We start from the raw sequence: 23,080 nt of genomic DNA on the forward strand, positions 1-23,080 counted from the left end.
AAAAAGCAGACACATCACATTACCAACAAAGGTCCATCTAGTCAAAGCTATCTTTTTTTTCAGTATCATGTATGTATTTGAGAACTGAACCATAAGGAAGGCTGAGCACTGAAAAATTGATGTTTTAGAATTGCATTGCTGGAGAAGACTCTTAAGAGTCCCTTGGACAGCAAGGAGATCAAAACAGCCAATTCTAAAGTATATCAACCCTGAATATTCATTGGAAAGACTGAAGCTTCCAATACTTTGGCCACCTGATGCAAAGAGCTGATTCATTAGAAAAGACCCTAATCGTGGGAAAGATTCAGAGCAAGAGGAAAAGAGGGCAACAGAAGGTAAGATGGTTGGAAGGCATCACTGACTCAATGGACATGAGTTTAAGCAATCTCAGGGAGAAGGACAAAGAAGGCTAGTGTGCTGCAGTTCATGGGGTCCCAGAGGGCGAACATGACTTGACGCTGAACAACAACATAGCTGATTCATATTGTTGTAGAGCAGAAATTAATACAACACTGTAAAGCAATGATATTTCAATAAAAAGATATAAAAACTTTAAAAAAGCTCCATCCCATAACTGGTGTAAATCTATAGAAATTCTCCCTACTCTGACTATGCTATAATGACTTCTTTTGGTACAGGACATAGACAGAGATGTGTTATGGATTATCCTTTGTATCTGTGAAAATGAATACAGGAAACCTCATTTAAAATGGAAGCAGGAAGCTCTGAAGGGGGAGCTGTCACTCATGTATGATTCACCACAGCTTACAGACCCAAACAAAATTTTCTTCTGACCAGCAACAAGCTTTCCATCACCTGCAGCCACCACAGCCCTCCCCAATTTTCCCCTTTCCTCTATAAAAGGAAGTCCATCTCCTCTGTTCTCCAAACTTGCCTGTGGTTTGTCATAGTGGCTTATCCCAAATTATAATTCTCTACTATTCCCAAATAATCTTGTTGGCAAAATAATTGGTTCTTTTGTTTTTTAAGGTCAATATATCCTTTTGTGTGTCAGAAATATTCTGTAACATGTCAGAGAGTTGAAAAGTCAAAAAAGGAAAAGATAGAGATACATGATTCAGTGATGATAATTCATATATGAATACCCTGGGCATTAATGTGGACCACTGTTTGTGCATACACATTAAGAAAGCATAATACCAAAAAGGATCCAAATCAAACTCACAAGATGCACAATAATCACCACCTTGAAGAGTCTACACACACACACACACAAAACTACTAGACTAAAACAGATTTGGCAAAGTTGCAAGATATAAAACCAAGAGAAAATATCAGTTGCATCTCTACACACTAAAAATGAATAACAATTATTAATAACAAAAATTAAGAAAACAATTCCATGTATAACAGCACCAAATACTAAGAATAAAATACTTTTAAATAAGTAGGCCAAATACATGTACACTGAAAACTACAAAACACTACTTATGGAAATTAAAGACACAAACAAATAGAAAGAAATTCTACCTGCATGGATAGGAAGACTTCATATTGTCAGATTACCTAAAGCAAGCTAGAGTCAAAAACTTGAAAGAAAATTTCCCTCTGAAAATTTTGATGCTTTTTGCAGAAATGGAAAATTTCAGAAAGAAAGCAAAGAACACACAAATAGATGGAGAAATATACTGTGTTCATGGATTGGAAGAATCAATATTGTGAAAATGAGTATACTACCCAAAGCAATCTATAGATTCAATGCAATCCCTATCAAGCTACCAACGGTATTCTACACAGAACTAGAACAAATAATTTCACAATTTGTATGGAAATACAAAAAACCTCAAATAACCAAAGCAATCTTGAGAAAGAAGAATGGAACTGGAGGAATCAACTTGCCTGACTTCAGGCTCTACTACAAAGCCACAGTCATCAAGACAGTATGGTACTGGCACAAAGACAGAAATATAGATCAATGGAACAGAATAGAAAGCCCAGAGATAAATCCACGTACCTACAGACACCTTACCTTCGACAAAGGAAGCGAGAATATACAATGGAAAAAAGACAACCTCTTTAACAAGTGGTGCTGGGAAAACTGGTCAACTACTTGTAAAAGAATGAAACTAGAACACTTTCTAACACCATACACAAAAATAAACTCAAAATGGATTAAAGATCTAAATGTAAGGCCAGAAACTATACAACTCCTAGAGGAGAACATAGGCAAAACACTCTCCAACATAAATCACAGCAAGATCCTCTATGACCCACCTCCCAGAATATTGGAAATAATAGCAAAAATAAACAAATGGGACCTAATGAAACTTAAAAGCTTTTGCACAACAAAGGAAATTATAAGCAAGGTGAAAAGACAGCCTTCAGAATGGGAGAAAATAATAGTAAATGAAGAAACAGACAAAGGATTAATCTCAAAAATATACAAGCAACTCCTGCAGCTCAATTCCAGAAGAATAAATGACCCAATCAAAAAAATGGGCCAAAGATTGAAACAGACATTTTTCCAAAGAAGACATACAGATGGCTAACAAACACATGAAAAGATGCTCAACATCACTCATTATCAGAGAAATGCAAATCAAAACCTCAATGAGGTACCATTACACGCCAGTCAGGATGGCTGCTATCCAAAAGTCTACAAGCAATAAATGCTGGAGAGGGTGTGGAGAAAAGGGAACCCTCTTACACTGTTGGTGGGAATGCAAACGAGTACAGCCACTATGGAGAATAGTGAGGAGATTCCTTAAAAAACTGGAAATTAGAACTGCCATATGACCCAGCAATCCCACTCCTGGGCATATACACTGAGGAAACCAGATATGAAAGAGACATGTGTACCCCAATGTTTATTGCAGCACTGTTTATAATAGCCAGGACATGGAAGCAACCTAGATGCCCATCAGCAGACGAATGGATAAGAAAGTTGTGGTATATATACGCGATGGAATATTACTCAGCCATTAAAAAAGAATTCATTTGAATCAGTTCTAATGAGGTGGATGAAACTGGAGCCCATTATACAGAGTGAAGTAAGTCAGAAAGATAAACACCAATACAGTATACTAATGCATATGTATGGAATTTAGAAAGATGGTAACAATAACCCTATATGCAAGATAGAAAAAGAGACATGGATGTATAGAACAGACTCTTGGACTCTATGGGAGAAGGCGAGGGTGGGATGATCTGAGAGAACAGCATCGAAACATGTATATTATCAAGCGTGAAACAGATCTCCAGTCCAGGTTGGATGCATGAGACAAGTGCTCGGGGCTGGTGCACTGGGATGAGCCTGAGAGATGGGATGGGGAGGGAGGTGGGAGGGGGGTTCAGGATGGAGAACACATGTAAATCCATGGCTGATTCATGTCAATGTATGGCAAAAACCACTAGAATATTGTAAAGTAATTAGCCTCCAACTAATAAAAATAATTGGGGAAAAAAATAAAAATTAAAAATTAAAAAAAAAATTTCATCCTGAAACACATATGAAAAGGAACCCTGACTAGGCAAACAAATTGGGGGAAAAAAAAAAGAAACAAAATTGGAGAACTTAACACATTCTGATTTTAAAATTTCCTACAAAGATATGGTAATCAAAACACTGACATGGTGGCAATAAAGACAGACATACAGAACAACCGAACAGAATGGAGAGCCCAGAAATAAATCCTTTCATATACAGTTTAATGAATTTTGACAAGGGTGCCAAGATGATTCAATGGGGAAAGAAGAATCTGGTGCTGGGAAAACTGGATATTCACATGCTAAAGAATGAAGCTGGATGCTTACCTTACACCATATGGAAAAATTAACTCAAAAGAGATCAAAGACTAAAACTATAAAACTATTGTAGAAGAAAACATACAGGAAAAAACTCCACAATGTTTGATTTGGCAATGATTTCTTGGGATACGACACCAATAACTCAGGCAAGAACAAAAAATTAGATGAAATGGACATCAAAATGTAAAACTTTTATATATCAAAGGACACTATGAAGTAAGAGAAAAGGCAACTCATGAAATAGAAGAAAATATCTGTAAATTATGTATCTGATAAGGAGTTAATAGCCAGAATATGTAAAGTTCTACAACAAAACAACAGAAAAGAAAATCTAATTAAAAAATGGACAAAAGACGTATAGACATCTCTCCAAAGAAGATACACAAATGGCCAACAGGCACATGAAAAAATGTTCAACATCATGAGTCATTAGCGAAATGTAAACCAGAACTACAATTAGATTCATTAGGATGGCTATTATGAAAAAGAATAGAAAAAACAAGTGCTGGTGAAGATGTAGAAAAATCAGAACCCTTGTGCACTGCTGACAGGAATGGACAACAGTGAAGCAACTGTGCAAACAGTATAACAATTAAAAATAAAATGTTCAAATTAAAATTGGTAAAAATTTAACATAAAACACAAAGGGACTTTCCTGACGGTCCAGTGGTTGAGAATTCACCTGCCAATACAGGGGACATGGGTTCAGTCCCTGATCCAGGAAGAACCCACATGCTGCAGAGCAACTAAGCCCACACACCACAACTACTGAGCCCCTACGGTGCAACTACTGAAGCCCACATGCACCCTAGCGTCCATGCTCTGCAACGAGAAGCCACCACTAGCAACCTGCACACCACACTGCAACTAGAGAACGCCCGCACAGCAACAAAGGCCCAGCACAGCCAAAAAGAAAGATGAAACATAAAATTACCATATAATCCAGCAACTCTAATTACAGATACATATCCAAAAGAATTGAAAATACAGACGTGGAAAGATTATTTGTACATCAAGGTTCATAACAGCATTATGTCCAATAGCCAAAAGGTGATAACAATCCAAATGTGCATCAACATTTGGATAAATGGATAAACAAAATGCAGCATTATACATATAATGGAATATTTCAACCTGAAAAAAGGAATTAAATTCTGATACATGTTATAATGTGGATGAACCCTGAAAACATTAAGTGGAATATGTCAGACACAAAAGGAAAATATTGTGTGAGTGCACTTAAACATACTGAGAACAGTCAAATTCATAGAAACAGGAAGTAGAATGGTAGTTGCCAGGGGCTAAGGGGAGGGAGAAATGGGGAGTTACTGTTCAATGGGTACTGTTTCAGTTTGGAATGATGAAAAAATTCTGGAGATAGATGGTGACAATGGTTGCAAGACAATGTGAATGCACTTAATTCCACCTGAGTGTATACTTAAAAATGATTAATACTGTGTTTTTTTTGGCCATATCACATGTCTCGTGGGATCTTAGTTCCCCAACCAGAGACAGAACCCAGGCCCACAGCAATGAGAGTGCTGAGTCTTACTAACTACTGGACTGCTAGGGAAGTCCCCAAATGATTAATTTTATGTTATGTATACTTTACCACCAAAAAAAGGGTGAAAAATTAGAAGAATATTTTGTTGTCCAACTGCATAACTACGATCTGGTGGTAGCAAGAGGAAGCTAGCAGAAGGATAACCACACTTTCTATCCCATGTTAGAGTATGAAAGAATACACTTCTCTTAATAAAAGGCTTCCCAGGGAGGGTATAGTCATTAGAGAAAGCCAAGGTTTCATGAAAGTGAGGTATTGTCAAAAAGGCTGAGGCTGTAAGTGAAATATTTCTTAGAGACACAAAAAGAAATTTTAAGTTGCAGAGTGTAAAAGAATGTTTAAGTTGAACAACATAAGAAAGAGAATACAGGACCACTCAACTGGGAAAGGAGGAATAAGATTGAGAATCAAGAGGAGGAGAAAGGAAGATGGTGGGAGGACTGACTCCTAACAGCCTCAGGGCTCAGAATGGTCCTGTGCTTTGTAAATTGTAACTACAGCAAACCTTCATTCAACACTTGTTACATCACTGTCTTACATCACTGTCCTAACGCACTTTATATGCATCAGCTCCTGTTTCAACAAAATTGGCCTTGATGATTCTGCCTGCAACTGAATTGCTCCTCAGTTACACGAAGATGTTAACTTAATATTCATTCAAATAAAAGAAATGCTTGTGGCTATGGCTGCGATTTATGAAACCAACATCTTTCAAGTATTTAAAGGGGGATTTTTTTTTTTTGTTACCCAGTTAGTTCATGTTCCCTTAGTAATATTTCTCCATTATCTTAACCACATTTATACTAAAATACATTAAAAGCTATATTTAAACAGTAAAAATATGCAAACATAATCATACCCTAATCTTTGGTTGTTCAGTCCTAGATTTAGTATATGTTTTCCTTTCTAGTCTTTCTCCCACTGCAACCCCTCTCTCTGACTCCACAGTGTAAATAACTTTACTGGTTTTCTAGATTACTAAAGAAAAGACAAACGTTATCATTAAAAAAGAAAAAAAAAATGCAAAATCACCTCAAATGGTTAATTCTTTATTTGCATTAACATCTTATGAATTACTCCCGGATCATAAATGACCTAAAAAGCCACGTAAAATAAGCAACAATAGACGACACGTTGACACTTCAGCCAACATTTCAGTAACAGAAATACTTAGTATTTTCAGCATTAAAGTTTTTTTCAACCCTAATGTTGAAAAGTAAATAAGCTTGTAACTAATTCCCAACAACTTCATGAATAGTTTTATTTGTAGTTTTTAGTAATATCTGCATGCATCAAGTTCTAAATTTTAAAAACTTAGAATTGTCATCCAAAACTTTCCAAAATTACTCCCAGCAAGACCAATTTATTGCCTTTTAACAGCTAGTCAAAGTGCTTTTGGGAATACAGAAAAATGTAATTCATATTAATAATTTGAGTGAAAGTCACTGAGTCGTGTCCAACTCTGTGACCCCATGGACTGTCCATGGTATTCTCTAGGCCAGAATATTGGAGTGGGTAGCCTTTCCCTTCTCCAGGGGATCTTCCCAACCCAGGGATCGAACCCAGGTCTCCTGCATTGCAGGCGGATTCTTTACCAGTTGAGCCACAAGGGAAGCCCAATAATATGAGTAGCCTATAAAGTTATTTGATGTAGGGAAGTCAGTCCCATATGAAGCAGAAAAAAGCTGCCACGTAAACAACCTAAATGGATGTATTCTGTACGAAATCTACCAGTACTGAGAATTTCTATCACCAGAATGATATCTTTAGGTTACTACCTTATTTTCAGAATGCATTTGTTAAATGTAAATTGTTCACTTGGAAGGAAAAAAAAGAAATAGTTGATAACTTTTTTAAAAAAAATTTAAGGAGCATGTTGTACTCAGTAAAGTTAACAGATAATTCTTTAAAAAAAGAGTACAGAGATTCACTTCTTCAAGGAAAATACATTATACAGCAATCGATGGGAAAGGGTTTATATATTTACAATAATGACACTTAGAACTTACCTGTAAAGTCTGACTAGCTCGAGGCAGTGAGGGCCCATCAGCATGGATCACCATTACCTGACTGGGAGACTGTGACAGAATGCTAGAAGAGCAGGCAGAAGTCTAAAAATAAATAGAAAAACAAGGGTACTTTTTTGTCTAGTATTAAACACATACTGAATTTAAAGTCCCTGAAGCATTCCCTGAGGGACACACAGTATATACTTCTGTTTGCTAAGCAATCACTTATGTTTGACTTGATAACCTTGTAATGGATACCACATGGTCAGTGGTAGAATTGTGTGGTCATATAAAACATCAAGACAACAAAAGTCCATCTAGTCAAAGCTATGATTTTTTTTAGCAGTCATGTATGGATGTGAAAGTTGGACTATAAAGAAAGCTGAGTGTCGAAGAAGTGATGCTTTTCAACTGTGGTGTTGGAGAAGACTCTTGAGAGTCCCCTGGACTGCAACGAGATCCAACCAGTCCACCCTCAAGGAAATCAGTCCTGAATATTCATTAGAAGGACTGATGCTGAAGCTGGAACTCCAATACTTTGGCCCCCTTATGTGAAGAACTGACTCATTGGAAAAGACCCAGATATTGGGAAAGATTGAAGGCGGGAGGAGAAGGGGATGACAGAGGATGACATGGTTGGATGGCATCACTGACTTGATAGACATGAGTCTGAGTAAGCTCCGGGAGCTGATGATGGGACAGGAAGTCTGGTGTGCTGCAGTCCATGGGGTCGCAAAGAGTCGGACACAACTGAGCTGAACTGAAAAAATCATGGAGATCTCTTAGAGGAGCCTCAAGGAGGTGCCAGGAACCTCCATACTCACCTACAATATAGTAGGTTTATATTACAGTATATAGTAAGATTATTTATAGGATGCAAAGTAGTTGAGGACATACTTTAAAATAATATTTTTTAATAATATTTTAAAACATCAGACACAGAGTTAACTTTTTAAAAAATGAATAAGCTTCAAAAATAAGCTTTATGACATAAACAAGGCTTAGTATTAAAAAACTGCAGTCAAGGTATCTTACATTCCATAAATGCCTGACTTTTATGCTCTTACCTTAAACTGATCCAGAATTTGAAGTTTTTCCCATTCTATTTTATCACTTTCAGATTTTTTCCATGGATTATTCCATTTTTCAGAAGCTTCCTTTTCTTTCTTCTTTAAAGCAACCTGTTCATCTGTAAATAATGTCCTTTTTTAAAAAATATGTAAAAACTGTAAAAAAAAAATCACGTAAACAAATCATGACCTTCTTAAAGAGTGCAGATGTTTAAGATCTACTCAAAATTGTTTTTGAGGAAGAAGGTTAACTCACAAGACAGACAGAATTCTAAGAGATATGAAATAAAACATTTAATCAGAAACAAATTTAAGTATGGCATAAATGAATGTAAAATGTTTGTTTTACTATAAATAAGGAACAATTTTTCAGAACATATTTTATATTATGCTAATTATGTGAGGTTCTATTCTTTGGTAATGTTCATTCAATTATTACTGACAGACTTAAAAGGCTAGAACGCTGAAGTCAGAAAAACTGGGTTCAAATTGAAGGCCAACCACTTCCCTGCTGTGTGACTGTGGGAAAACTGACGTTCACGCCTCTAAACCCACGTTTTTACTTTGCAAAATGAGATTAATAATAGTGCTTATTCTCAGTACAGGGCCTCATACAAAGTATTTTTAAAATGTCAGGCACTATTATTCATAACTGCTGAAAAGTAAAACACATAAAATCATGTGTCCAAATTTGTATCGAAACATTTAAAGCTAAATTATGATATAAACACACATCTGATCTCCAAATCTTTTGATACCACTACTATACATTTATTTAGTTTCTTCACTCTTCTATTACTTTGACTTCCAATGGCAATTCACTCCCAGTTTCTTCTGCTTATCTCTTTTTCTAGATCACCTGTCCCGGCAGGGCTATGACTAACTAGAAACTTTCCAGTTCAGTGGACAATGAATTCCACCTTCATGCTTTTAGTAGTACAACTATTTCTAAGAAGTACAACTATTACTTCAGTATTTTTCAAGCTCTCATACCTGTACCCTAAGTCTAACCCAAGAAGTAACAGGAGTTCCTTAGTTATTGTCTTAGTTACCTGAAATCCAACTTAACACAAATTATAAATTATTTTATTATGATATCCACAGACTGCAAGAGAGAAATAAGCTTGTTTTTGCAGGGGATATACTGATTGATATCCTACTGATGACTGTTGATTAGAAAGTTTTAATTTTCGAAATGAAATACTTTTAAACAAAACCATTTTCAACCTATAAAATTTCTGTAATGGAAAAATAAGAAAATGGATTCTCAGGAAATGAGAAATGTTTAGAAACCTTTGTTTGAGCTCCAGAATGATAATGGTACTAATGTTCATCTTTGGATGAACACCACAGAGCAATAAAAAAAAAAAAAAAAGACATAACATAAAGGAATGTGAAATCATAAAGTTTATTATGCCATTTGCAGAGAACTAATCTAGATGGTGAATGATATAAAACAAGGTTTTGGATAATATACTGAAATATATATTTCATCCTCAATATATATTCCTTAGACAACAAAACTATTATTATAATAAAAGGTGCAGTAATTACCTACCAAGCTCTTTCCTCCACTGGGCTTTTTTTGCTTCCAACAAACTTCTATCACGTTCTCTTTCTCCCAGAGTACTGAATATGTCAGCTGGTTTCCATACATTCTCTCTAAGACAAACATAAAAAAATAACAGAAACCTTATTATACATTTCTATAAACTTACTCCATAAATATTAAGTAATAAAACATTAAATAGCTCTAGTCTTCAGAATAAATATTTCACATACAAATCAAGGAAAAGTAAAATCATATTCCCAAGATGACCCCACAGTAACAGATATGAGTTACATACGTGGAAATTTTCTGCTCACACTGATTAGATGTCACCTGATCTTTATTTAGAACAGATTTGCTTTCATCCTGAATAGATGAAACAGTCTCAGCTTTTTGGAGGAGTCCCATGATGTTCTCGTTTTTTGGCTGATCAGGAATATTGTTTAAATTTAGACTATACTGACCTACAAGGTAAAATTCATGTTTTAAAATTAATACTAAAATTGCAGAATGATAATGATATTAATGTTCATCTTGGGATGAATACCAAAGAGCACTAAAAAAAAAAAGACATAACATAAAGGAATGTGAAATCATAAAGTTTATTATGCCATTTGCAGAGAACTACTCTAGATGGTGAATGATATAAAACAAGGTTTTGGGTAATATACTGAAATATATATTAGTCACTCAGTCGTGTCCAACTCTTTGCAATCCTATGGATTGCAGGCTACCAGGCTCCTCCATCCATGGGATTTTCCAGGCAAGAGTACTGGAGTGGTTTGCCATTTCCTTCTGCAGAGGATTTTCCTGACCCAGGGATCGAACCCGGGTCTCCCACATTGTAGGCAGATACTTAACCGTCTGAGCCACCAGGGAAGTTCCTGGAAACTGAGTCTCAGAGGTTAAATGGCCCAGAGGTATGGCCATAGCCATACAAACTTTTATTTCAACTAAGAAAACAAGCAACAATAACGAAGGAAAAAACCTCCATTTACTCTTGCCAATAATACTTTTACAAATAATATAAATAACACAAATCACAACTTAAAGGAGAATAAATGCAAATAGATTTAGGGAAGAAAGCTCATTACCTTGTCCTTATTTTTCTCATTTAACTGGGAAATGAATCACTGCAGAACTTTTCCATGGACTACTGTATATATCTATTCCAAATATTTTATATAGGGCACATATGCTTGGCTCAAAAAATTCTTTACCACTGAGCCATCTGGGAAGCCTTAAAAACAACTATACTCCAATAAAAATTAATTTAAAAAAAGGACTTCCCTGGTGGTCCAGAGGCTAAGACTCTGAGCTCCCAAAGCAGAGGATCCAGGTGCAATCCCTCCTCAGCGAACTAAATCCCACAGCCCAACTAGAGATCCTGCACTCCACAACTAAAAAACAGATTGAAGATCCCATGTGTCACAACTAAGACGGTGCAGCCAAATAATTACACAAAAATATTTTTAAAATAATAAACTTTTAAAAACTTTTAAAGATAAAGGCTAGCACTCTCACTTTACAAAGAATAATCTCTATGGCTGATTCATATCAATGTATGACAAAACCCACTGAAATGTTGTGAAGTAATTAGCCTCCAACTAATAAAAATAAATTAAAAAAAAAAAAAAAAAAAAGAATCATCTACCCCAAGAGGAGGTAAATTACTCCCTTTTGAGCCCCATGGAAATGTTAAGGAGCTACCTGGTCCCCAAACCAGTTGTGGTCCCTCTTTCTGGTGACTGTTATTTTTATTTATGTCACTGTTGCCTAACAAAATTCTAATAATATTTCTACTCATAGCCACAATTCCTTAGCTTAAAGTTGAAACTAGAAGGCTCTTAAAAATATAATGCAATGCCCTAATTAGTAAAATAGAAGGCATATAATACTCTACTACTTCCAAGTCAGTGTTTTATACCGGTTAAAAAGATAGTGCTGTCAATTCTTAGCAAGGACTGAGGATCAGGAAGAGCGAAAGCCAGGCCAGGAAAATAATCCTTTTCAGCAACTCATGTCTAATTTCCATAGCAAAATTCTCATTATTTTTCACTAGAAATACTAATTTTTTTTGAACATTTTACATATTTATTTTTCATCTAAGCAAAGCCTGCTAATATTCTAAAATTAGCACAGCAGCTTTCTTTCTGTACTAACATCTAGATGCACAAAGTTGAATTTCTTAAGGCTATGGTACATGAGAATAATATTCTTAGCATTAATGTTAAATAAAACATGGCATATTTTAATTATAAGAGTAATTCTGCATATGAGATAATGTCTTCTAAACAAATATTTATTTTAAAACTTCATGCACTAAACTAGAATTTAAGAGGCAGTTATATAAAATACAATGAAACTTAAATCCAAAACACTTACATATTGATAAAATATTAAAATTTTAGAAAAATCTTACTTGTTTCCTCCTGCTTTTCATTCTCAGTCAGGGTAAGAGATTTACTTCCTTGGTTTACGGTCATCAAAATTCGTTGTAGTTGGTCTTCTGTTAGACACACCAAACTGCTCTTTCTATTTTCAGCTGTGATGTGCTTTCTGCAAGGCTTCTGTTTAGCTACTACAAATGTATTCATGGTGTTTCTAGTCTTCTGTATATTAGGGGGTGGAAATGAAATATCTTTCTCGGTATGAAGACTGTCTTTGTCTGCAAACTGTTTGCATAAATCCTTAGTGGGTGAAAAAGTCATACTATTTTTTTCACCTTTTACCAGTGAAGTTTCTGAACCAATTCTTTTCTTTTGAAAAAATTTTTCACTCCTGACACAAGTATTTTGTGATTTTAGAATGTATCCAGTTTTAGTTCGTAAAGGATATTTTGCAATTTTGGTTTTATTTCCCATCTGTTAAAACAACAGAAATTTATTATTTATAATAGCATATGAAAAATCAACAACTATCTCTATATAATCAATGATAAGTCAGGATTCGAAACTTTTTTCCCTCCATTTTGCCAGTCAGGTAATATACCCGTAGAAACTCACACTTAACCTTTGCAAATCTTCACTTGAAATCTTTAACAACTGGAAATGATTATTTTATTTCAGGATAATGACGATTACCAAACAATTTTAATTTTGGTTGTTACAATCCATTCCACTTCAGCTTTGAATCTCATGTCAGCATTATAACATCCACAATACCTTTGTCTTTACAGGTATTTACAGACCTTTAGGTTACCAGCCCTTATTCCTTGAAAATCTTAGCTGGTGGGTCACCATCCCTCTCTCTAACCTAACTCCTATCTTAACTACTGGTGCTTTCACATTGTTTGAATACCCTTACTTCCCTGGACTCTGCTCCTATATGCTTATCAGACCATGCTACCTCAGTTCCTTATTCCCACAGTGATATCTTATACTGACCTTGTAACTACCCCTAACTGTAACCTTTCATAATCAAAATTTCAACAAGAACCTCCAATCATAGACCTTAGCACTCGTCAATCCCTCTACATCAGACATTACTCCTTCAAATTTTACATGGCTCATTCACTAACCACCTTCAAATCAGGGGTCCAACATGACTGGCTCATGGAAGTCTTCTCTGAACACTCATATTAAAAATTGCAGGCTTCCTGCTCTAAACTCACTCCCACCTCACTACTCCCCATTTTCCCAAGGCTACTGTGCCCGACACCACCCTTATGGCAGAAAGCTCCAATACTTTGGTCACCTGTGCGAAGAACTGACTCACTGGAAAAAAGCCTGCTGCTGGGAAAGACTGAAGGCAAGAGGAGAAGAGGATGAGAAGATGAGATGGCTGGATGGTATCACAGACTCAATGGACGTGAGTTTGAGTAAACTCCAGGAGTTTGTGATGGACAGGGAGGCCTGGCATGCTGCAGTCCATGGGGTCACAAAGAGTTGGACATGACTAAGCAACTGAACTGAACTGTGCCCCTTCCCTTTCTCTCCTTTATTTTGCTCTATACCACTTTTGGTACTGCAATATTCTATATTTGATTATTTTCTGCCCATTCCACCTTTTTCTAACTTAAACTCCACACGACAAAGATTTTTGTTTGCTTTGTCCACTGTTGTGTCCCCAGTATCTGAACAGTGAGTGGAACAGGGCAGGTTTAAGGAAATTTTGTTGAGCGACTATCTTTGACTACACCATTTTTTTTTTCCGACTATACCATTTAAAGACCGAATTCTTTCTCTCTCATCCCCAAGTTAGTGTCCCTTTCCAAAATATCTAATTTTTGTAGCATTGCTGTTCTAATCTTTCAGATCAGTAACCATGGGGTCATCTTTGATTCTTTATTTTCCTTCAAGGCGTTCTTTAGTTTACCAGCAAATATTGGTCATTTCTTCCTTCCAAATGTCTTTTTCTCCCCTTTTATATGACAATAAATCTAAATTGAGGTTTTCATTACCAAACTATTACAGCTTGCTTATCTCGAATCTATCTCTTATCTAATCCACTGTACATTTCTGCAGACACATCTAACATAAAGTAATTCAACAGTCATTCAATCAATATTAAGTGTAGTTCTTTAGGTGATCAACACTATGAAAAAGATGCCAAAGGCATAAAATGAGTAAGACAAAATTCCTGCTGTCAAGGAGAAGGGTAGATACCACATGGCTTTCATCTGGCTTATCATATCTCAAATCTCCTTACTTTCAAAAATTACATAATACATAAGCACACTTTGACCAATTAATCAACCTCATTTTACTCTACTTTTCAAAATGTACCATATCATCAGCAGCAAAATTTCTTATTATCCTCTTCATCCCACGTACAGCCTTTTATCCCAGGCTTTAAGACTTTCGATAATACTAATAGCACAATCTAACATGCTCCTTTACCCTCCTATCACTATGGCTATTTTTATATAACTAATTCTTTCAATGAAAAGTGACCAATTTAAACCTACTGCAAATTAGGCTGGGTGGCAACTAAGATGAACTGAAGAGCACTTATCCGTCTAAAGCACGCAGCCACCAGTCAGAAGCAGCTTGCATTGAGTCTACTCAGGAATTTGAGTCTACTTACTAGATCATCCAGTATTTCAAGAGAACCAAAAATGCCATGTCTGACCTTAAAGTTCCAATTTTTAGACAGTCACAATTCATTCTAGTTTTTGAAAATCACTGTGTGTTAAGCAAATTATCAGCAGACTGCACATAGCTTACAAGGCTGAGCCCTGCATCCCAATCTCCAACTACTACAGCTATTACTACTACCCACTCTTCTTTGACTCATACTGACGTTTTTGAGATCATGAACAGTTGAGCATTTCAGTTCTCTAGTCAGTTTCTGACTCAAACTGCTAAGAAGTATAGTGTATGCCATTAATGTATCTTAAAAATTTCTTACTTTTGTCCCCTTCTTTATATTCTGATAACCATCATACTTCAGGGTCTCATAAAACTCTTCCTGGACTAAAATAACTAGCTCTAAGTAGTGTTCCTGTTATGATAATCTGTCCTTCACAGAACTGCGCAAAGCCCATTCTTACAACACAAATCCTATCTAGTCTACTTTTCAAAACAAATAAGTTCAAACCCTTTGAATATACATTTAAACCCCTCACAATTGTAACCACCCTAAGTTTTATGTTGTACATTCCCTGCTGATATACACACTATCCCCAAAGACAAATTATGGTTTGTACTTTGGTATTTTGCCTGCTATTTTCTTTGAGTTTAGAATATACTTCTCTACTACTTTCACTATGAATATTTCCCTCATCTTTTAAGTTTTAACTAAAGAGTCAGCTCATTTATGAAGTATTCCCTGTCTCCTCAAACCACAAAGGACTGCTCTCTGAAAAGTTCTTTTCTTTTTATAACCCTAGTATGGTACACATTTTATTTCACTTGTAATATATAGTTATTTACTGAACTGACAGTCCTGCTTTTAAGAAACATGGACTAGGTGTTACTTCTTTTTTTCTCTCAGAGTCACAGAACAAATACAGTCAAGAATGTAGCTATACACACGTAGTGGAGTTTCACAGCTGCAGTAACTTCTTTTAAACAGAAACCTATTAATTGTGGCCCCAATTTAACTAGAACTATTTTGCCACAGTCTACTTATACCAGAAGTAAATACAGAAGAAAATCACCTAAAAGTATTTAATGAAAAAGTGGGGTAGCAATGTCTGGCATGAGATCAATAAATACTCAGCTCAATCCTGAATGTTTGTAGCTTAATACCTGAGAAGAGTAATGAGAGAAAGCAGCAAAAAATCATGAACTATCAAATAAATATTCTATTACGTTCAAGTTACTTAACAGGAAAAAGCAATCTAGCCCATATCATTTTCAGGGTGTTTACTGGATCAGATGAATTTTAATTGATCAAGTAGGGTATTAACGTCATAAACATTTCTATGTAGCATGTTGCTCTTTACCTAAATTTAAAAATTTTTAAATGTTTTAATTGTACCAATATTTTTCATAATATTAAAAAAGATATAAAGACAGGGTCCAATGCATTGAACACTGGTCGACTTCAGAATTTATGTGGAACCAGGATCCCAAGGTCAGAAAGATTCAGAGAGAATTAATATTTTAAAATATAAAACATGCTACCTAGCACTAATACTGTATGCATCTATTAGTGTGGCATTATTCTGATTCTCACATGTAGAAATATCTGCAAACAATTTTTTAATGTTTTATATATCAATTAACTGGGAGATATTTTTATGACTTTATACATTACCCATGACACTGAATCATTAATATTTCTCTCATTTCTCTTCCTATAAAACCTAAAGAAATTAGATTGGCAACCATATTTATTTCATATTCACTCCCACAGATTAAAGGAAAATGCAGGAGAGATTCTGAAAAAATTACAGTACTCAGACTACAGTGTGTTAAACTTGATGATGGGCTAGAGCTCACAGTGTTTAAAGAGCACACTATGAACATGACTGTAACTCAACTGAGGAGAAGATGAAAACAGAACTGCAGGCAGTTCACTCAGGAGCTAACCCTAATAGAGGAAAAGAAAAGCACTATGATGAGCGAATTTATGAACAACTTACAGAAAAGAGAAATCAATATATAGCTGCAGAATTGAGATTTAGGAAACTTGGGTTGCATCAGTACTCTCTTCCAGCTTTACTGAGGTTTAATAGGTGTACAATTTGATATAAGTAGATACTGTGAAATAATTACCACAATCAAGCTAATTAACATATCCACCACCTCACATAGTTACCATGCATTAGTATTTTGGTGTCCCCAAAGCAAGAAGAGTAAAACAATCTGTTTTAATTCAATAAATAAATATCTAGACCCCTAAAAGAATTTTGAAAGAATTTTACCAAAAGTCCAAGACTAGTAACTTTATTACAGGCATAAAAGGGGATCTCTGGACGTCCCAAGTTGGTTAAAAAGATAATAAAATGTCTTCACAAATGTACTACCGATAACATATCCATGAAGGACACAATTGAAGAGGGAGTATGTACAAGAAAATACAGGCCAGGGGAAGACACAAATCAACTATTACAGGTAGTCTTTAGTTTGTTTTTAAATCTAGGAGCTTGAAAAGGAGTACTGTATTTGTTACTGTGACTCAAATAAAAACAATTGTTGCAATATTTTAGGGCAGAAAAAAGATATTGCAATTAAGGGAACACACAAGGTATGCATATACTGTGTGTGTATGTAACAATTTTTATAGGTAGCTTGTGGAATTACTTAGACCATTATCACCCATTTACCAAGTAACTGATAAGCTGGGAACTCAAGCATTTCCTCCACCTTGATTAAACCTGGAAACCAAAGCCACCAAGGGCTCAGAATTGATAAGTGCCACATCACCCAAACTGGGCTCTACTCAAGATATGGAAAAACAGACTTTAAGATGCTGCAAAATAAAGGGGGCTACAGAAACTTATGGAGGAGAATAGAAATTTCTGCTGCTTAATGGGAAAAGGAATGGGAAACAAGAAGTGGTATCAAAATTTTGAAGTGGTAATGTATTCTGCAGAAAACGGCACTGCGTGTTCCTGATAAGGAAAAATAATTGAAAAGGAAAATTATCATTTAGCCTAAGTGTAACCTCTTAGACTAAGAAGCTAAATGCATTTAAGATTTTGTCAACCAAATACATCCATCTGGTGTGGGAAAATGGAATCCGAGTATGAAAAAAGAACTTTGTTTAAAAGTCTGTTTTTAAAGATCTCAGGAGTTACACTGTCTAGTACAGTAGTTACTAAATTGAAATTAAAAATAAATGAATTAACAATTAACTTCCTTAATCACACTGGTCACATTTTAAGTCCTTAACAGCCACACATGGCTAGTGGCTGGCTGCCATATTGGACAGCGCTGATTTTATAACGTTTGCATCACTGCAGAAAGTGCTACTGGACAGGACTGATCTGGAAAAAGAAATTCTAGAAGTCTTTTTGAACTGAAAAATTACAATTCCATTTCTGTGAAAGGACCAGCTTGAAAGCAAGCAAACAGTAACTTTTCATCATCACTCCAAATCCTTTATGATAGTTTGACAGGAATTATTTTCAAACCACTGTAAAGTGAATTGCATTTTACATTTGAAAACAAGTCAGGTCAAAGTCATTTGGCTTACCTTTCCAGAAATTTTTGATTTATGGTCTACAAAAGAAAAAAAAATTACTAAACTATCAACCAAAAACACACTAAGGCAGTCACAAAAGAAAATTTTAATTAACATTGTTTTAAGAAGATATTAACTAAAAATATTAACCCCCCAAAACATTAACTTTAGATATTAAATGTTTTAACTTTTACAGTGTCTTTCAAACAGTTCTATTTCATTTTTGTTCACTTTCCAAGATAAAACTACAAACAGTTTAGAGAAAAAGAAAATACTCTGAATGAGAAGAGTACCAAAGCATACTCTGAGTTTTAAAACTAATACTAAAAATGACTTTAAAACTATGGTCTTATTATAAATTGAATTTTCTCAAATATTACATTGTTTACATGCACAGAACATAAATAGATAAATTTCACCTAGATTACTCATTAGACAATAAGCATGTTTGCTACATACAAATATAACAAAGAGATGTTACATATGAAATATACTCGAACATTAAATTATATGAATAAATACTGACAGTGGAACCAATGATGTGATCTGACTCTACTTGGCTAAAAATAAATGTGCGACTGTTTATAATAGCCAGGACATGGAAGCAACCCAGATGCCCATCAGCAGATGAATGGATAAGGAAGCTGTGGTACATATACACCATGGAATATTACTCAGCCGTTAAAAAGAATTCATTTGAATCAGTTCTAATGAGATGGATGAAACTGGAGCCCATTATACAGAGTGAAGTAAGCCAGAAAGACAAAGAACATTACAGTATACTAACACATATATACGGAATTTAGATAGATGGTAGCGATAACCCTATATGCAAAACAGAAAAAGAGACACAGAAGTACAGAACAGACTTTTGAACTCTGGGGGAGAACGTGAGGGTGGGATGTTTTGAAAGAACAGCATGTATATTATCTATGGTGAAACAGACCACCAGCCCAGGTGGGATGCATGAGTCAAGTGCTCGGGCCTGGTGCACTGGGAGGACCCTGAGGAGTCGGGTGGAGAGGGAGGTGGGAGGGGGGATCGGGATGGGGAATACGTGTAACTCTATGGCTGATTCATGTCAATGTATGACAAAACCCACTGAAATGTTGTGAAGTGATTGGCCTCCAACTAATAAAATAATATTAAAAAAAAAAATAAATAAATAAATAAATAAATAAGCTCTTAATAAACTTGCTTATCTTGGATTGGCCAAACAAAAAAAAAAAATAAATAAAATAAAATAAAATAAATAAATGTGCGAAAGTTAGGGAAACCAGTTTTTTTCAAAGTATCATTTAAATATTCTACTACAAGCAAAAAACCTGTTACAAAATAATACATTTTATGTAGGAATCTAAAAGTTTATATTTCAGATTTCCAGTAACATAGCATACCATATGGAGATAATATAAGCTTGGTTTTTCCATTCAATAATTCCGTTTCAAGCTTTAAACCATCTCTGCAAAATAAAAGAAAGTTGTCTGTCATTTTTAAGAAACAGCAACATTTTAAATAGCCAGAAATGTTCATTTGAACCTTGAAAGTAAATTTGTTCTTTGGAATTAATACAGGAACCTTGTAAATATTAAACCATTTTTTTAAAAGTTTTTTTAAATTGAGGTATAACTGAAATCATTCTTTTAATTTAAAACATTTTTCAATTCAAGATAAAATTTAAAACTACATAGAAAAAAATTCTTGAAACTTTTCTACAAAGAATTTATCATATTCAACCTGAAACTTCTTTTTGTTCAGTTCAGCTGCTCAGTCATAAAGGAATAAATTATTCTGGTTATTCTAACATCATTTAATTCTTTTAACTCTAGACTGGAAAAAAAAATAATGCTGTTAGGAAATTCCTCACCTATGTTAAAGGAGCAAAACCTCTAGTTACTATTTATTAGTTTCATAATGGTCTCATGACTAATACATTCTATGGCCTAGTAGAGCAGTATTTGGAAGTGAACCTGTGAGAGTGCCACCAGGGTTATAAACTGCTTGAGCATGGAGTTTTATTTTGACTATTTCAACTAATACACATTCAGACTTGGTGATGCTTTTCAAAGTATCACAGCAATACACCTATATTTTCCACCTGTACTTTATCTGTGCCTGTCAAATTCAAGAGTACAAAGTAACAGTAGTTACTGTCAACGAAAATTGCACGTTTGTTAAAGTCCTAGTAAAAATTTCACTAAAACCAAAAGCAGCAGTACACAGTTATTATAATATTTTAGTAAGGTAAGGTGGGCAGGAGAGAGGAAGGGAAGAAGTAGGTCAGTATCAACAGGGATAAAAATGATGTCCACAGTAAAAAAAATTAAACCCAGCAGACCAAAAAAAGGGAATCCGAAATTTGCTGTGATGCTAAGGTGGGGGAAATCAAACGACCTCAATTTATGATTAACATAAAACACTGGAAAGAATGGGTTTTAAGGGTTTCCCGGTTGCACAGTTATAAACAGTTCATGTTAACATTGGTGAAATTTAAACAAAAGACTTTGAATGAAATTGTCAAGTACGTTTATTCAGTCCTACTGCATTGCAAACGCCTTCAAGGGCTGTCTTATTTATTTGCTATCCCTAGATTCTATTTGCTAAATGAGGTGCATGTGTGTAAGTTTGGTGACTTTTCATCTTCTTAAAATGTCAAACTTCCCAATCATGAAAACCATATAACGGTCCTTTTTATTCGGCTTCCCTGATGGCTCATACGATAAAAAAACTGCCTGCAATACTGGAGACCAGGGTTCAATCCCTGGGTCAGGAGAGTCCCCCGGGGAAGGGAACGGCAACCCACCCCAGTATTCTCGCCTGGAGGATCCCATGACAGAGGAGCCTGGAGGGCTATAGTCCATGGGGTCGCCATGCAACGGTCCTTTTTATTTACTCAACCACTGTCTCCTGGAGAAGGAAATGACAACCCACTCCAGTATTCTTGCCTGGAGAATCCCATGGACAGAGGAACTTGGCAGGCTACGGTCTATGGGGTCACAAAGATTCGAACACGACTGAGTAACTAACCACCACCACCACCACCACCACCACCACCTAATGAGGGCCTAGGAGATGTCAAACACAAATGATCCATGGCTCCTCGAGAAGCCTCGGCTCTTTGCACTGCAGGCGCTAAGCTTCTCTGGGCACTCCAACATTGCAAAAAAAAAAAAAACAAAACAAAACAACCCCACGACAGGGACGCAAAGCACCAGAACCTGGGCCAGGATTTCTCCCCGGGAAGTTGCTAAGCTTTATCTCTCCACCTGCCCTCACCTTTTACCTCCTCTCATGCCTCTCCTCCTTCTCCCTCCTGAGATACAGGAGGAAGCGAAAAGGAGAGACGGACAGTTTTCACGCGAGTTATTAATTTGAAAAGTAAAAGGCCGACCCAGCCCCTTGCCCCTTTCCACTTCAGGGAGCTGGCACTGCAGCTGGGGACGACACAGGACTGGAAGGTTCCCCGCGAAGGACTCCAAGGGTCAATCAAGTCTCGCCCTTCCACAGACGACCACCTTTCTCTCCCCAGCTTACCCCAAGTTCATGGCCTGACCTCCCGCGCTCTCCACAGGACGCTCAAGCCCCTTGTGTACTCCGGTTGCTGCCGTCGCTCAACAAGCATTACGCCGATTGGATACAGTGATGCCGGCGAGCTAGGAGAGCGGGCCAATCAGGATTGAGTATACTGGCGCCTGCGCTTGGGGGCGAGGCTCCAAGAGCACTAGCCTTTCGCTCCACCTGGGATTTGTGGTCCTGATTCTAGAAAGGTGTTAGTTCTTAGCCGGGGAATTGCAGCCCCTAGAGTTCACAGAGAGCACTCAGAGAAGTGCGTCAGCTCAAGTGGAGGTGGCAAAAGTAGGGAGAAACAAAAAGCATTAACGTTGTTTGGAAATTAACATTTGCTATATTGTACATTTGGAAGAGAGGCTTATTTTAGTGTAAAATAAGTTAGGAAGCGGGTACTGGATGGGGAAGATCCTCTGGAGAAGGAAATCGCAACCCACTCCAGTATTCTTAGAAATCCCATGGACAAGGGGAGCGTGGTGGGCTACAGTCCATGGGGTCGCCAAAGAGTCAGACATGATTTAGCGAATAAGCAACTGGAGAGAGACTCCTAGAGCAGGTACCTGATATATCTTATTTCTAGCTGTGACCACGGCGTGAAGCCCAGTGCACTGTAGCTCTTCGTAAACTGCGGCAACAACTGCAAGTGCTAAATAGTGCCATACCTAGAGCTAAGGGCCTTGTGTGTCTTATTTAAGCTTTACCACTTTATCCCTGAGGCACTCAGAGGTCCAGGAACTTGCCTAAGGTCACTTATCAAGCGTTGTAACCGGAGAGTCCTCTTTTCAATCTAGTGTTACAGGAGCCTCCTATTCATCCTTCAAACCTCAGTTTAAACATCACTTCCTCCATGGAGTTGAAGGAATTCTCTAGTGGGTAAATTAGGAGCCCAGCCTCTGGACTTCCCATTCCCTACCCTTTCAATCAGGGTACTAACACATTTTAGATCTTGTGTCAGGGAGAGCCTCTGAGGAACACA

General features: G+C 36.3%; 1 protein-coding gene across 7 annotated transcripts in view; it reads right to left on the reverse strand.

The window, feature by feature from the left end:
• Positions 1-22,141, reverse strand: part of CCDC66 (coiled-coil domain containing 66) — a 51,620-nt gene extending 29,479 nt beyond the window's left edge. For all 7 annotated transcript variants that reach the window (XM_065933471.1, XM_065933470.1, XM_065933469.1 and 4 more), the window contains exons 1-8: positions 22,072-22,141; positions 19,935-19,999; positions 18,550-18,575; positions 12,383-12,824; positions 10,259-10,424; positions 9,970-10,073; positions 8,409-8,530; positions 7,342-7,443 (exon numbers count right to left, since the gene is read on the reverse strand). In XM_065933471.1, the coding sequence (XP_065789543.1) occupies positions 7,342-7,443; positions 8,409-8,530; positions 9,970-10,073; positions 10,259-10,424; positions 12,383-12,824; positions 18,550-18,575; positions 19,935-19,999; positions 22,072-22,082 (1,038 nt within the window). In that variant the 5' untranslated portion in view covers positions 22,083-22,141. The remainder of the gene's footprint in view (positions 1-7,341; positions 7,444-8,408; positions 8,531-9,969; positions 10,074-10,258; positions 10,425-12,382; positions 12,825-18,549; positions 18,576-19,934; positions 20,000-22,071) is intronic.
• Between the last annotated feature and the right edge of the window lie 939 nt (positions 22,142-23,080).

Source organism: Muntiacus reevesi, chromosome 4, assembly GCF_963930625.1.
Source record: "Muntiacus reevesi chromosome 4, mMunRee1.1, whole genome shotgun sequence".
Taxonomy (NCBI): domain Eukaryota; kingdom Metazoa; phylum Chordata; class Mammalia; order Artiodactyla; family Cervidae; genus Muntiacus; species Muntiacus reevesi.